Source organism: Castor canadensis, chromosome 1, assembly GCF_047511655.1.
Source record: "Castor canadensis chromosome 1, mCasCan1.hap1v2, whole genome shotgun sequence".
Lineage (NCBI taxonomy): Eukaryota > Metazoa > Chordata > Mammalia > Rodentia > Castoridae > Castor > Castor canadensis.
This window is the reverse complement of record NC_133386.1, coordinates 53,378,119-53,394,011: the sequence shown is the minus strand read 5'-3', so window position 1 is coordinate 53,394,011 and position 15,893 is coordinate 53,378,119. Positions and strand designations below refer to the sequence as shown.

Here is a 15,893-nt window from a genome sequence, read left to right as displayed (position 1 = left end):
AAGTAGAAGCAGAATTTGAACTGTTACTCAAGGTATTATCACCTCTCAGACACTGCCTCTATAATTTATAATCCTTGCTTTCAGGGAGCTCACGATGTTAAAAATTACCAACAATACAGAGTAGTAATGGTACTTTACTCATCTGAACAAAATTCTACAGGAACACAGAGAAGGGAGTGTTTCATTCTTTCTAAGCAGATCAAGGAAAGTTTCATGGAAGAGGCACCATTACCTATTGAATGGAGTCCCTCCAGAATTCATATATTCAAGAATGAATCTCGAGTACTTCAGAATGTGACCTTATTTGAAGCCAGGGTCTTTTCAGGAGATAGGATAAGCTGCTGTTACTCAGGTGGGCCCTGATCCAATATGACTGGTGTCCTTGTAAGAGGCAATTTGAGCTAGACTTGTACAGAGGGAAGTCCATAAAAGACACAGGGAGAAAATGGCCATGTACAAGCCAAGGAGGACCTGAAACAGAGTCTCCCTCACAGCCCTCAGAAGGAGCCAACCCTGCGGACACGTGGATGTCAGGGTTCCACCCTTCAGAATTGTGACAGTCAATTCCTGTGGTTGAAGCCACTGAGCACTTTGTGTGTTTCTCTGGTACTTTGTTACAGTAGACCTAGAAAACTAATACAGCTGCCAGTCTCAATGCTTCAGTTTCTCAGGGGGTGAACTGGGTTAGTATAGGGGTGCGAAGGTCGGGGGAAAGCATGTAGACAAGTATGACTGAGCTGTCTGAGGGACATCTGGGTGAAACCACATTGCCAGCTATGGAAATGCCAGAGTAGAGTGCAAAGGCCAGTCAAGGGTCACAGATTCTTACAGGAGAGGGGTAGATGAACTCCTTAATGAGGGCATGTAGTTGGTAGAGAGGACCAAATTTGGAACCTTGGGAAACATCAGCATTTGAAGTAAGGAGGAGGAGAAGCCAGGGAAGACTGAAAGAGAGTGGTCATGAGGCCAGAGTATGAAGACTTTGGATCCAGGAGAGTAGATGTTCTTTGGGAAGGGGCAAAGGGGCCTACTGTGGAGAGAAGTCAGGGAAGATTGCATAGAGGGCAACACTGATGACCTCATCAGGGCTCTGAGGACAGAAACCAACCTGTAGGAAATGAGTTGAGGAAGTGCTGAAGCACATTTCCTTCTACTGTCACTGGCTTCTCATTCATAACTGTCCAGGAGAGCAGACATAAGACCTTTGTGACTTGTTCACTTCACACAGTATTGGTCTTACCATTGTTTGACTGCTTTTGTACTTATTCAGGCATTTGGGCTTTCTTATTACTTAATTCCCTTTCAGGAGAAAACACTAACAAATGTCCTTGGCTCTTTTTCTTTTTTTCATTTTCTTTTAGGCTGTATAAGGAATTGGCATTGGAGATGGGTTTTGAAGAATTCCATTTGTATCTGAGGCCTGTTCATTTTGAATTTGCAACACACAAGGACAAGGTGGATCAATCACCTCCTGTCTTTATAACTTCTCTGCTGGAGGACAATGGACGGGTAGACAGGTGAGTCTTGAGAGGGCCAAGTGAAAATACTGTAACATTAGAATAAACCAGTGAAAATAATTTCCGTCACTAATGCACACAACTGCATTCTTAATTTCCTTCCCTTGTAGTCTATCTGCTGTGATGCAGGTTTTTTTCCTTTTCTTTCTCTTTTTTTTATAAGAAGACAGAAAATAAGATCTTAATCAAGGGGGATAATTGGATTTAAGAACACAAAAATGAAAGCACCAGCTCAGACAACTCACATGAAACCTCAGGCTCTGCAGCCTCCCAGGTAGAAAATGTTGTTTCCAGGTAGAAACAGGCGTGAGGGTTGGTCTGATGGGGCAAGAGCCAGGCATCAAAAATCCAGGTCTTTTCTCTTACTTTCCTGGAGACCAGGAAGAAGTCATTTTTAAGTTTAATAAGCACTGTTTCTTTCAAATTGTAACACCATAACTCAGTGCACAAATCTAACATGTAGACAACATCTCTGTCTCTTTTGGTGACTCCTTCATTGGAAGTCAACTCCACAAGGTCAGCCCATAGCCTGAAAGAAAATAGTCTTAGCTACAGTAAGTCTACAGGCTACTCAGCTGGAGGAAGAAATCTTTCTTTTCCTCACAGTCAACCTTCAATGTGTGGAGAATTTCTCCTATCTCCCTTTTCTTTCTGTCCCTGCTAGTTGTCCTTTTCCCCTAGGGTCCCAGCTCTATCCTTAGAGATTTTTGGTACTGGTTCCATCCCAAGGATGGCAAAGGTTAACTTCAAGGAAGGAAAGTCCCCTTTGTTTAGCTAATGTAGATTACAACTCTGATGTGTTAATATGCTAAAGGATCCTCCTAGCTTGGGCTGGAATGAAAGGGGCAGTGTCACTGGAGATGAATGAAGGTTCTTGGTATAACAGAAGAAAGAATTCAGGGACTGATGCACAGAGGAGCTTTAAGAGAGCAAGTTTTTTTTTTTTTTTTTTTTTTGGCAGTACAGGTTGTTGACCTCAGGTACTAACACTTGCTAGGCAGATGCTCTACCACTTGAGCCGCACCTCCAGCCCCTACTTATGTTGGCATAAAACACACCCTATCTTGCAGTCTTCCTAGACCCAGATCCTCCTATTTGTGCTTCCCCAAATAGTTGAGACAACAGATTTGTGCCTCTATGCTCAGCTTATGTTGGTTGAGATGCAGGTCTTGCAAACTTTTTTGCCCAGGCTGGCTTGGAACTGCAGTCTTCCTGATTGCCACCTCCCAAGTAGCTAGAATTACAGGCTTGGGCCATGATGCCCTGTAAGAAGAAGACTTATTGAAGCAAAAGCAAGTGCAAAGCAAAAGTACTCCCTCAAAAAACTGACGGCAAGCAGCTTGACCAAGCAAATACATTGAGTTGCCAGGTCTTAGGCAATTCTATGGATAGGGTTTAAATATTATGCTAAGGATATGTGCATAATCATGGAGTTCTCCAGGAAATGGGAAGGCTTTTCCAAGAACTGGAGGGTGGGAGTGGTTTTACCTTAGGTGTCCTTACAGCCAGTACAGCAATTTGAGGGAAGGTAGATGCATGGAGCCACAACTATAATTAGATGTAGATGAGGCCTCTGGCTAACCTTCTGGGTGAGGAAAGTCCCTACTGGAGGACTTTTTTGGGGGCCACTATACCAGGAAGTAGCCCCAATCGTGGTCAACCAGGAAGTAGCCTCAATCGTGGTCAACCATTCCTCCAGGACAGTGGTGGAGCAGGATGTTTGGCAAGATGTAGCCAAATAGGGTGCTGCAGCTGTTCTTTGGCTCCTTTTTCTTTGTTGTTCCCTTTTTTTCTGCCTGCCTGCCCATCCCATCTCATAAGGATGATAGAATGAAGTATCCTCAGATTCCTCAACCTTGGCACTATGCAAATGTGGGGCTGTACTAGTCTTTGTTGGGGGTGGGGAGGGCAACTGTCCTGTGGGTCTTGGGTTGCTTAACAGCATTTCTGACTTCTACCCACCAGATGCCAGTAGTACCCCCATGCACAAACTCTATCGTCCCCAATACTGCCACCCCTGCTGTTTCTGACAATTAAAGGGGTCTCTAGACATTGCTAAATAATTCCCTAGAGGCAAACAGTCCCCTACTCTATCCTGTCACACTAGCTAAACAAAAAAGAGATTCACTATAAGAATGCAGAGATGTGTTACAAAAGCTAAACAAAAAAGAGATTCACTATAAGAATGCAGAGATGTGTTACAGAAGTTTGATTGGGCCTCATGTGAGGCTAGTTCTCCAACTGGCAGAAAAAGTCTGGAGCCAAGCTATATTCCAGATCTTCAAGGGCCTCCTGCTAGAGCCAGGATTTTATACTGCTATGAAAATAAGATACATCCTTGTTCAGCCAGAATCCACCAATCAGCACAAACTGCCCAGATGCTCTGTGGTCTGGTCAAATGGTTATTGGTCCTCCCCAAGATGCTACAAGACGAGAGGATCTTCCAAATTACCCAGGGATCTAGACAACTTGTGTTTTGAACTGGTCTGGTATTTATTTTATGTGTGTTAATTCCCTAAAGTTGTCACTTTGGAGGGCCACTGTAACAACAACATATCTCAAAAATGAGTTTAGTGACTTACATTTAAAAAAATCACATCCGTGCATATTATCTACTTTATATTTACCATAGTCCTATGATGGGTAAGATCCCCATTTACAGATGAAGAAAAACAATACCTGGGCAAAATGTCAGTTATGGACAAAGAGCTGTTTCCCAAGGTGAAACCCTGGCTGCAAAGAATGTTTGGATGATTGTTAGAACCACAAAGAGAGCAAGAATTAGACAAGATTTAGGGGGGGTTGAAAGGAGGGAGTCAGTGCATCCTCAACAGGTATGAACAAGAAGGCAAGAAGAAAACAGGAGTGGATCAAGAGACAGAATTTAAACAGTATGAAGTGGTCACCACAACCAAAACAACAGAGATCAAGTCCAGTGAGGAGTGAAAAGACCCCAGAGCCTTCCAGTTTTAGGTTGAAATATGGTTTGAAATAAAACTTGCAGTTGTGCACTGGAGGCCTGGCTCAAATGGAAGTTTGGCTCTGAGTTCAAACTCCAGTACAATAAATAAATAAAAATCATATACTTGCTATCACTATTGATGTTTCAGATCTGGCCACATGTCTTTCCGCTCCATCACAATGGGCATCTCTCCCCAAAAGTAATCTACATGTTTAATGCAATTCCCATCAAAATTCCAATGACATTCATTAAAGAGATTGAAAAATCTACCATTAAATTTATATGGAAACACAAGAGGCCATGAGTAGCCAAGGCAATACTCAGTCAAAAGAACAATGCAGGAGGTATCACAATACCTGACTTTAAACTATATTACAAAGCAATAACAATAAAAACAGCATGGTTCTGGCACAAAAACAGACATGACCACCAGTGGAACAGAATAGAGGACCCAGATATGAAGCCACACAACTATAACCAACTTGTCTTTGACAAAGGAGCTAAAAATATATGATGGAGAAAAGACAGCCTCTTCAACAAAAACTGCTGGGAAAACTGGTTAGCAGTCTGCAAAAAACTGAAACTAGATCCATGTATATCACCTGTACCAATATTAACTCAAAATGGATGAAGGATCTTAATATCAGACCCCAAACTCTAAAGTTGATACAGGAAAGAGTAGGAAATACTCTGGAGTTAGTAGGTATAGGTAAGAACTTTCTCAACGGAACGCCAGCAGCACAGCAACTAAGAGATAGCATAGATAAATGGGACTTCATAAAACTAAAAAGCTTCTGCTCATCCGAAGAAATGGTCTCTAAACTGAAGAGAACACCCACAGAGTGGGAGAAAATATTTGCCAGCTACACATCGGACAAAGGACTGATAACCAGAATATATAGGGAACTTAAAAAACTAAATTCTCCCAAAACTAATGAACCAATAAAGAAATGGGCAAGTGAACTAAACAGAACTTTCTCAAAAGAAGAAATTCAAATGGCCAAAAAACACATGAAAAAATGCTCACTATCTCTAGCAATAAAGGAAATGCAAATTAAAACCACACTAAGATTCCACCTCACCCCTGTTAGAATAGCCATCATCAGCAACACCACCACCAACAGGTGTTGGCGAGGATGCGGGGAAAAAGGAACCCTCTTACACTGCTGGTGGGAATGTAGACTAGTACAACCACTCCGGAAAAAAATTTGGAGGCTACTTAAAAAGCTAAACATTGATCTACCATTTGATCCAGCAATCCCACTCTTGGGGATATACCCAAAAGACTGTGACACAGGTTACTCCAGAGGCACCTGCACACCCATGTTTATTGCGGCACTATTCACAATAGCCAAGTTATGGAAACAGCCAAGATGCTGTTTAAGAAAATGTGGTATCTATACAGAATGAATTTTATGCAGCCATGAAGAAGAACGAAATGTTATCATTTGCTGGTAAATGGATGGAATTGGAGAACATCATTCTGAGTGAGGTTAGCCTGGCCCAAAGGACCAAAAATCGTATGTTCTCCCTCATATGTGGACATTAACTCAAGGGCAAACACAACAAGGGGATTGGACTTTGATCACATGATAAAACAAGAGCACACAAGGGAGGGGTGAGGATAGGTAAGACACCTAAAAAACTGGATAGCATTTGTTGCCCTCAATGCAGAGAAATTAAAGCAGATACTTTAAAGCAACTGAAGCCAATAGGAGGGGGGGGGGATCAGAAACTAGAGAAAAGGTTAGTTCGAGAGGAATTGACTTGGAGGGTAACACACATGCACAGGAAATCAGTGCGAGTCAACTCCTTGTATAGCTATCCTTATCTCAACTAGCAAAAACCTTTGGTCCTTCCTATTATTACTTATACTGTCTCTTCAACAAAATTAGAAATAAGGGCAAAATAGTTTCTGCCAGGTAGCGAGGGGATAAGGGGGGAGAGGGAGGGGGCAGGGGGGTAAGGGAGGGGGTAGGGGGAAGAGAGAGAAATGACCCAAACATTGTATGCACATATGAATAAAATAAAAATTAAAAAAAAAAACAATGGGCATCTCTTAGCTGTGAGGACATGCCTGTAATCCCAGCTACTCTGGAGACTAAGACAGGAGGATCTCAGGTTCGAGGTCAGCCTAGGCAATTTAGTGAGATCCTATCTCGAAATAAAATAAGAAAAGGTGTCAGGGTAAAGCTCAGTGGTAGAGAACATGCCTAGCATGCACAAGGCCCTGGATTCAATCCCTAGTTTTGAAAAAAAATATAGAATGGGCATCTCTTGATTGGCAGCATGTCACATTAAACCAGTGTCATACTTCTTCTTGCAGGTATTCTCCTACTACTCTTGTCTTAGCCATCTCTGAGCTGGATGACAACCAAGTTGGCAAATTTAGCTTTTATACAAAAGAAGCCATCCTTAAGGTAAATTATTTCATTTATTTTTTTTAAAAAGAAGCTAAAGTAAAATAAAGTTACTTGCCCACATGTTCTTAATAAATCAATATTTAACTTATATACATTTGGCTTCCATCTATAAGAAAAGCTTTCCTTCTTTGGTAAAAATGATGGCCTTACCTTACTGGTGTACACATTGGCTTGACTTGAGCCATGGGAGACTGCAAAAACCACATATAATAACTTCTGTTAGATGTGAGTAAGAAACAATTTTGCATCAGGTTTTTAAAATATACACTTATTGGTACTTCTTTTTCCCCTGCCACTTTGACTTCTTTGCTTCTATATATGTATTTTTTTAAAGACATTGTTCTAATCTTGGCTTATGAGAGCCTGCCACTGGGTCCTGGTAGTGTATCAGAGCCCACCCATCCTCCCTGATCACTGGGGAAACCTCATGGTGTCCAGCTACAGAGCAAATCAGTCCTAGAGGCTGCCTTCCTAGAATGAAAAGCTGCTTTTGGAAAGACCATAAGGTAATGTTAACGGCTGAGTAGCAAGGACCCCAAGTCATCCTGAAGTAAATTTATATACGTATTCACATTTTGGAAAAGTGATGATCTCAACCTTCAACTTCACTTCTTTCTTTATGGGAGCAATTCCTAATGACTTTCACATTTCTTCTTTTAGCTCTTATTCCATTCAGGAGTGGAAAATTTGCAAGTGACCCTTGCATGCCAAGCTGCTCAGAAAAATGCTTTGATGGTGGCTGTTCAACAGGCATCCTTCTATCACCCCCATCAAGTGGGCTGTCCTGCTGATGTCAAGGTCAGCCTGTAGAATGTAAAAGCATGCTGTTACTACCCTCAGCTAATGTCAGGCTTCTACTTCCCTGCCTCCCTTCCTCCCTTCCTCCCCCCTCTTTTGTCTCTTCCTTCCTTCCTTCATTCTCTTTACTTCCTCCCTCCTCCTTTTCTTCCTTCGTCCCTTTCTCCCCCCTTCCCTGCCTTCTTCTCTCCCCATTCCCATTTTTCCTCTTTCCTATTTGTGTAGGAACAAAAACTTAGACTCAGTTTCTTACACTATGCAGTCACAACACTAATCACTTCTGTGACCCCAAAACGTGTAGAAATTTCTCTCCCTACAGCAAGCAAATAGTTAATTCTGGACACGCTCTAATTCAGGTCAATTCTGACACCATCTACCTAGAGATAGCATCAGAGCCCACTGGATGAGATTTACTCCCAAGACAGCTTCCACTTCAGATCTAGTTGCCCAATCTGGGCCTCTAGAACTTCTGACTGACTGGTTACAAATTGGGGTTACCATGACCTCTTCCTCAGGTTCAATTAATTTGCTTGAGCAGCTCAGAGAAATACTCTGTTCATTTTTACTGGTTTATTATAATGGTGTTTTAAGAATATAAGTAAGCACAGATAAAGAGATACATTGGGTGAGGTCTAGAAGGGTCCCGAGTGTGGGATCTTTGTCCCTATGTATTTGGGGACATTCTCTTACAAGTGTGGAACAAGAAGGGAGCTGATGGCAAAATAAGGAGGAATAAATGATGGAGACAATGAAAGCAGACATAAGGAAGGAAAGGAGAAGGAGAGAGAGAGCACAAAAGTGTGCACTGCCACCAAAGCCAAAGGGAGTATTTCAAGAAGGAACAAATCCCTGAAGAGGTACAGGTGACAAATACACATGTGAAAAAATGCTCAACACCATTAGTCATTAGAGAAATGCACACTGAAACCACACTGAAAAACCACACCACACCTATCAGAATGTTGAACTTTAAGACTGACCATCTCAAGGGTTCACAATGATATGGAGGATCTAGACTGCTTTTTTCTGTTTTAATTCTGACAGAGTGTCACTGTGTAGCCCAGGCTGGACTGAAACTCATGTTCCTGCTGCCTCAGCCTCCTAAGTACCAGGATTACAAGTGTGTATCACCACACTCAATTCTGGGACACTTTCCAGAACCTTGGAAAATGGTTTGGCAATTTCTTTTATTTATTTATTTATTTATTTATTTATTATTCATATGTGCATACAATGCTTGGGTCATTTCTCCCTCCTGCCCCCACCCCCTCCCTTACCACCCACTCCGCCCCCTCCCTCTCTCCCCACCCCCTCAATACCCAGCAGAAACTATTTTACCCTTATCTCTAATTTTGTTGAAGAGAGAGTATAAGCAATAATAGGAAGGACCAAAGGTTTTTGCTGGTTGAGATAAGGATAGCTATATAGGGAGTTGACTCATACTAATTTCCTGTGCATATGTGTTACCTTTTAGGTTAATTCATTTTGATCTCACCTTTTATCTAGTTCCTAGTCCCCTACTCCTATTGGCCTCAGTTGCTTTTAAGGTATCTGCTTTAGTTTCTCTGCATTGAGGGCAACAAATGCTAGGTGTCTTACGTATCCTCACCCCTCCCTTGTGTGCTCTCGCTTTTATCATGTGCTCAAAGTCCAATCCCCTTGTTGTGTTTACCCTTGATCTAATGTCCACATATGAGGGAGAACATATGATTTTTGGTCTTTTGGGCCAGGCTAACCTCACTCAGAATGATGTTCTCCAATTCCATCCATTTACCAGCGAATGATAACATTTCATTCTTCTTCATGGCTGCATAAAATTCCATTCTGTGTAGATACCACATTTTCTTGATCCATTCATCAGTGGTGGGGCATCTTGGCTGTTTCCATAACTTGGCTATTGTGAATAGTGCTGCAATAAACATGGGTGTGCAGGAACCACTAGAGTAACCTGTGTCACAGTCTTTTGGGTATATCCCCAAGAGTGCTATTGCTAGATTAAATGGTAGATCAATGTTTACTTTTTAACTAGCCTCCAAATTTTTTTCCAGAGTGATTGTACTAGTTTACATTCCCACCAGCAGTGTAAGAGGATTCCTTTTTTCCCACATCCTCGCCAACACCTGTTGGTGGTGGTGTTGCTAATGATGGCTATTCTAACAGGGGTGAGGTGGAATCTTAGTGTGGTTTTAATTTGCATTTCCTTTATTGCTAGAGATGGTGAGCATTTTTTCATGTTTTTTGGCCATTTGAATTTCTTCTTTTAAGAAGGTTCTGTTTAGTTCACTTGCCCATTTCTTTATTGGTTCATTAGTTTTGGGAGAATGTAGTTTTTAGAGTTCCCTATATATTCTGGTTATCAGTCCTTTGTCTGATGTGTAGCTGGCAAATATTTTCTCCCACTCTGTGGGTGTTCTCTTCAGTTTAGAGACCATTTCTTCTGATGAACAGAAGCTTTTTAGTTTTATGGAGTCCCATTTATCTATGCTATCTCTTAGTTGCTGTGCTGCTGGGGTTCCACTGAGAAAGTTCTTACCTATACCTACTAACTCCAGAGTATTTCCTACTCTTTCCTGTATCAACTTTAGAGGTTGTGGTCTGATATTAAGATCCTTGATGCATTTTGAGTTAATATTGGTACAGGTGATATACATGGATCTAGTTTATGTTTTTTGCAGACTGCTAACCAGTTTTCCCAGCAGTTTTTGTTGAAGAGGCTGCTTTTTCTCCATCGTATATTTTCAGTGCCTTTGTCAAAGACAAGTTGGTTATAGTTGTGTGGCTTCATATCTGGGTCCTCTATTCTGTTCCACTGGTGTTCATGTCTGTTTTTGTGCCAGTACCATGATGTTTTTATTGTTACCGCTTTGTAATATAGTTTGAAGTCAGGTATCATGATAACCTCCAGCATTGTTCTTTTGACTGAGTATTGCCTTGGATTTCGTGGCCTCTTGTGTTTCCATGTAAATTTAATGGTAGATTTTTCAATCTCTTTAACGACTGTCATTGGAATTTTGATGGGAATTGCATTAAACATGTAGATTACTTTTGGGAGTATAGACATTTTTACTATGCTGATTCTACCAATCCATGAGCATGGGAGATCTCTCTACTTTCTATAGTCTTCCTCAATCTCTTTCTTCAGAAATTTGTAGTTTTCCTTGTAGAGGTCTTTCACATCTTTTGTTAGGTTTACACCTAGGTATTTGATTTTTTTTGAGGCTATTGTAAATGGAATTGTTTTCGTACATTCTTTTTCCGTTTGCTCATTGTTAGTGTATAGAAATGCTAATGATTTTTCTATGTTGATTTTGTATCCTGCTACCTTGCTGTAGCTATTGATGATGTCTAGAAGCTTCTGAGTAGAGTTTTTTTGGGTCTTTAAGGTATAAGATCATGTCATCTGCAAATAGGGATATTTTGACAGTTTCTTTACCTATTTGTATTCCTTTTGTTCCTTCTTCTTGCCTAATTGCTCTGGCTAGGAATTCTAGTACTATGTTGAATAGGAGTGGAGATGGTGGGCATCCTTGTCTGGTTCCTGATTTAAGAGGGAATGGTTTCAGTTTTTCTCCATTAAGTATAATGCTGGCTGTAGGTTTGTCATATATAGCTTTTATAATGTTGAGGTACTGTCCTTCTGTTCCTAGTTTTCTTACAGCTTTTATCATGAAATGGTGTTGGACCTTATCAAAGGCTTTTTCTGCATCTATTGTGATGATCAAGTGGTTTTTGTCTTTGCTTCTGTTAATGTGATTTATTACATTTATTGATTTTCGTATGTTGAACCACCCCTGCATTCCTGGGATGAAGCCTACTTGGTCGTGGTGAATAATCTTTTTGATGTGTTGTTGAATTCGGTTTGCCATTATTTTGTTGAGGATTTTTGCATCAATGTTCATTAAGGAGATGAGCCTATAGTTCTCCTTTTTGGAGGTGTCTTTGCCTTGTTTTGGGATAAGTGTAATACTGGCTTCATAAAATGTGTTAGGCAGTTTTCCTTCCCTTTTTATTTCATGGAACAGTTTAAGGAGGGTTGGTATCAGTTCTTCTTTAAAGGTCTGATAGAATTCAGCAGAGAATCCATCAGGTCCTGGACTTTTCTTTTTGGGGAGACTCTTGATTGCTGCTTCAATTTCATTTTGTGTTATAGATCTATTCAGATGATTAATTTCCTCTTGGTTCAGTTTTGGATGATCATATGTATCTAGAAATCTGTCCATTTCTTTAAGATTTTCAAATTTATTTGAATATAGGTTCTTGAAGTAGTCTCTGATGATTTCCTGGACTTCCATGGTGTTTTTGATATCTCCCCTTTTGCATTCCTGATTCTACTAATTTGGGTTTTTTCTCTCCTCATTTTAGTTAGGTTTGCCAGGGGTCTGTTGATCTTGTTTATTTTTTCAAAGAACCAACTTTTTGTTTCATTAATTTTTTGTATTTTTTTTTTTTGGTTTCTATTTCATTGATTTCAGCTCTTATTTTTATTATTTCTCTCCTATTTGTTTTGGGATTTGCTTGTTCTTATTTTTCTAGGAGTTTGAGATGTATCATTAGGTCATTGATTTGCATTCTTTCAGTCTTCTTAACATATGCACTCATGGCTATAAACTTTCCTCTCAGGACTGCCTATGCTGTGTCCCATAGGTTCCAGTAGGTTGTGTTTTCATTTTCATTGACTTCCAGGAACTTTTTAATTTCCTCTTTTATTTCATCAATGACCCATTGTTTATTAAGTAATGAGTTATTCAGTTTTCAGCTGTTTCCATGTTTTTTTCTTTACTTTTGTTTTTGAGTTCTAGTTTTATTGCATTGTGATCAGATAGTATGCACGGTATAATTTCTGTTTTCTTATATTTGCTGAGGCTTGCTTTGTGCCCCAGGATATGATCTATTTTGGAGAAGGTTCCGTGGGATGCTGAGAAGAATGCATATTGTGTAGAAGTTGCATGAAATGTTCTGTAGACATCAAGTAGGTCCATTTGATCTATTGTATATTTTAGATCTTGAATTTCTTTATTGATTTTTTGTTTGGATGACCTATCTATTGATGATAATGGGGTGTTAAAGTCTCCCACAACCACTGTGTTTGAGTTAATATATGTTTTTAGGTTTTTCAGGGTATGTTTGATGAAAGTGGGTGCGTTGACATTGGGTGCATATAGGTTGATGATTATTATTTCTTTTTGGTCTATTTCCCCTTTTATTAGTGTGGAATGCCCTTCTTTATCTCGTTTGATCAATGTAGGTTTGAAGTACTTGTCAGAGATAAGTATTGCTACTCCTGCCTGTTTTCGGGGACTATTGGCTTGGTAAATCTTCTTCCAGCCTTTCATCCTAAGCCTATGCTTATTTCTGCTGTCTCCTGTAAGCAACAAATTGTCAGATCTTCCTTTTTAATCCATTTCATGAAACGGTGCCTTTTGATGGGTGAATTAAGTCCATTAACATTAAGTGTCACTACTGATAGGTATGTGGTGATTCCTGTCATTTAGTTGTCTTAGCTGTTTGAAGGTTTGATTGTGTGTACCTAAGTTGAGGTTACTCTCTACTGTCTTGCTTTTTCTTTTCCTGTGGTTGGTGCTGCCTGTCCTTTCATGGTTATGTTGGGTTTCACTTTCTGTGTGCAGAATCCCTTGAAGAATCCTTTGTAGTGGTGGCTTTGTGTCACATATTGTTTTAGTTTCTGCTTATCACGGAAGACTTTTATTGCTCCATCTATTTTGAATGATAGTTTTGCTGGGTAGAGTATCCTGGGGTTGAAGTTATTTTCATTTAATGCCCAGAAGATCTCACCCCACGCTCTTCTTGCTTTTTATGTTTCTGTTGAGAAGTCTGCTGTGATTTTGATGGATTTACCTTTGTATGTTACTTGTTTTTTCTCTCTTACAGCCTTCAATATTCTTTCCTTAGTTTCTGAACTTGTTGTTTTAATGATGATATGTTGTGGGGTAGTTCTATTTTGATCTGGTCTGTTTGGTGTTCTGGAGGCCTCTTGCATCTGTATGGGAATATCTTTCTCTAGATTTGGGAAATTTTCTGAAATTATTTTGTTGAATATATTACACATTCCCTTTGCTTGCACCTCTTCTTCTTCAATGCACATGATTCTCAAGTTTGGTCTTTTGATGGAGTCAGTGAGTTCTTGCATTTTCTTTTCACAGGTCTTGGGTTGTTTAATAGTTCTTCAGTTTTTCCTTTAATTACCATTTCATCTTTGAGTTCTGAGATTCTGTCTTCTGTTTGTTCTGTTCTGTGGATTGGCTTTCCATTTTGTTTTGCAATTCAGTTTCGTTCTTTTTTCTGAGGTTTTCCATATCCTGGGTGGTTTCCTCTTTAGTGTTGTCTATTTTTGTCCTGAATTCATTTATCTCTATTAATCATGTTCTCTGTTTCACTTTGGTGTTTATACAGTGCTTCTATGGTTTCCTTTATTTCTTCTTTTGCTTTTTCAAATTCTTTATTTTTGTTGTCTTGGAATTTCTTGAGTGTCTCCTGTACCTTTTGGTTGACCATATCCAGTATTGTCTCTATAAAATTCTCATTGAGTACCTGTAGTATTTCTTCTTTTAGATTATTCTTGTGGGCTTCATTGGATTCTCTGGCATAGTTTATCTTTATTTTGTTGGAGTCTGGATCTGAGTATCTGTTTTCTTCATTTCCCTCTGGTTCCTGTACTAATTTTTTGCTGTGGGGAAACTGGTTTCCCTGTTTTTCCTGTCATTTCCCTTGGTGTTGTTATTGTCCCTGTACTGTGTGAAATTAAGTATTTTCCTGCTTGTAATAATAGCACTAGTGATATTTAGAATGGAAGGGTGAGAGGGGTGGAAAGCAAAGAAGTTAAAGGAAAAGGGAAAAACAAATAAACAAGTAGAAAAAATAACAAAACAAAGAAACAAACAAAAAAAGTTTCAAAAATATAAACAGGGAGAGACAGTGTACTAATCAACCGTATGCTGAAAAGGCATTTGAGAGACAGAAAGAGGATTGAAAATAAAAAATAAAAAGAATAAAAATAAGAATAAAAATTAAAAATAAGTAAATGAAAAAATATATATATAAAATAAAATAAAATAAAATAAAAATAAATAAATAAAAATCTCCAAGTTCAAATTCAATGAAGTTTCAGTCTTAATAATTTTGGTGTTTGTCCCTCAGCCTCCAATCCTGGAGATAATGCCTCAGATATTATTCTGTAGTTGTCTCCTCAAAGGTGAAGAATTAAAATAGAACAAAACTGCACAAAATAAAACAAAACAAAAAAACCCACAAAGTGTCCCAAGTTCAAATGCAATACAATTTCAGTAAGTTTTTCAGCATGCAGGTGTAGTTTGGTTGTTTTCTTATCAAAGGTAGGGAGATAAAAAAGAGTCTGGAGACAGGTCTGTGAATGGTATCTGCGGCTGTGGCTTGCCTGCCCGCTGCTGTCAGCCTGCTGTTGCTGGAGGCATTATTTATGCAGATCTCTAGAGTGAGTTTAACACTCACCTGGCCTTGCAGGCTTTGTTTACTCAGAGTTCTGTGCGTGAGCCACTGCTACAAGCTTTCCCCTTTCCAAGCACACTGGGGGAGGTGACACTGCACCCTATTTCTCTGGCCTGCATGTTTGTTTACAGCTCACGTGGGAAGTGGGTCTTCCCCCCTTTCCTGTGGAGTTTTCCTCCCACCGCCACTTTTACAAGCTTTCCCACTCCTGAGTGCTGGGCATGTGCTGCTGCTCCTGCTGGCTGGTGTGTTTGTTTACAGCTCATGTGGGAAGTGGGTCTTCCCCCCTCTCCTGTGGAGTTTTCCTCCCACCACCACTTTTACATGATTTCCCGCTCCTGGTTGCTGGGTGCGTGCCACTGCTCCCGCCCTCTCTGGCCAGGCCTGGTTTGTTTATTTACAGTTCTGCAAGGGATTCCCCTCCCCCACCTTCGGTGCTCAGTGCCCCCCACCCTCTTTGCTATGTGTCTTTATTGTTCTTATTGCTTATTACTCAGTTTCTCTTTTTTTCCCTGGGTGGGGGTCAGTCTGTCCGGGGGCTATGCCGATCTGGCCCTGGGTTGTCTGTGGGAGTACCACGTACCACTTAGCTCACCTTGTGGTCTCTGTCTTCCCAAGCTGTCTGGGTGCGGGTGTCTGGCGGCCCGGGGGCCCTCCTGGTTTCTCCGTTCAACGTGAAGTGGAGATGCTCTGCGCAGGCTGGAGGTGTGC

At 40.3% G+C, this 15,893-nt stretch overlaps 1 protein-coding gene across 1 annotated transcript in view; it reads left to right on the top strand.

Annotated features, from left to right (window-relative positions):
* LOC109694757 (uncharacterized) overlaps positions 1 to 15,893 on the top strand; it is a 191,067-nt gene that overhangs the window by 78,552 nt on the left and 96,622 nt on the right. The window contains exons 21-23 of the mRNA XM_074066695.1: positions 1,362 to 1,517; positions 6,806 to 6,899; positions 7,563 to 7,700. Of these exons, the coding sequence (XP_073922796.1) occupies positions 1,362 to 1,517; positions 6,806 to 6,899; positions 7,563 to 7,700 (388 nt within the window). The remainder of the gene's footprint in view (positions 1 to 1,361; positions 1,518 to 6,805; positions 6,900 to 7,562; positions 7,701 to 15,893) is intronic.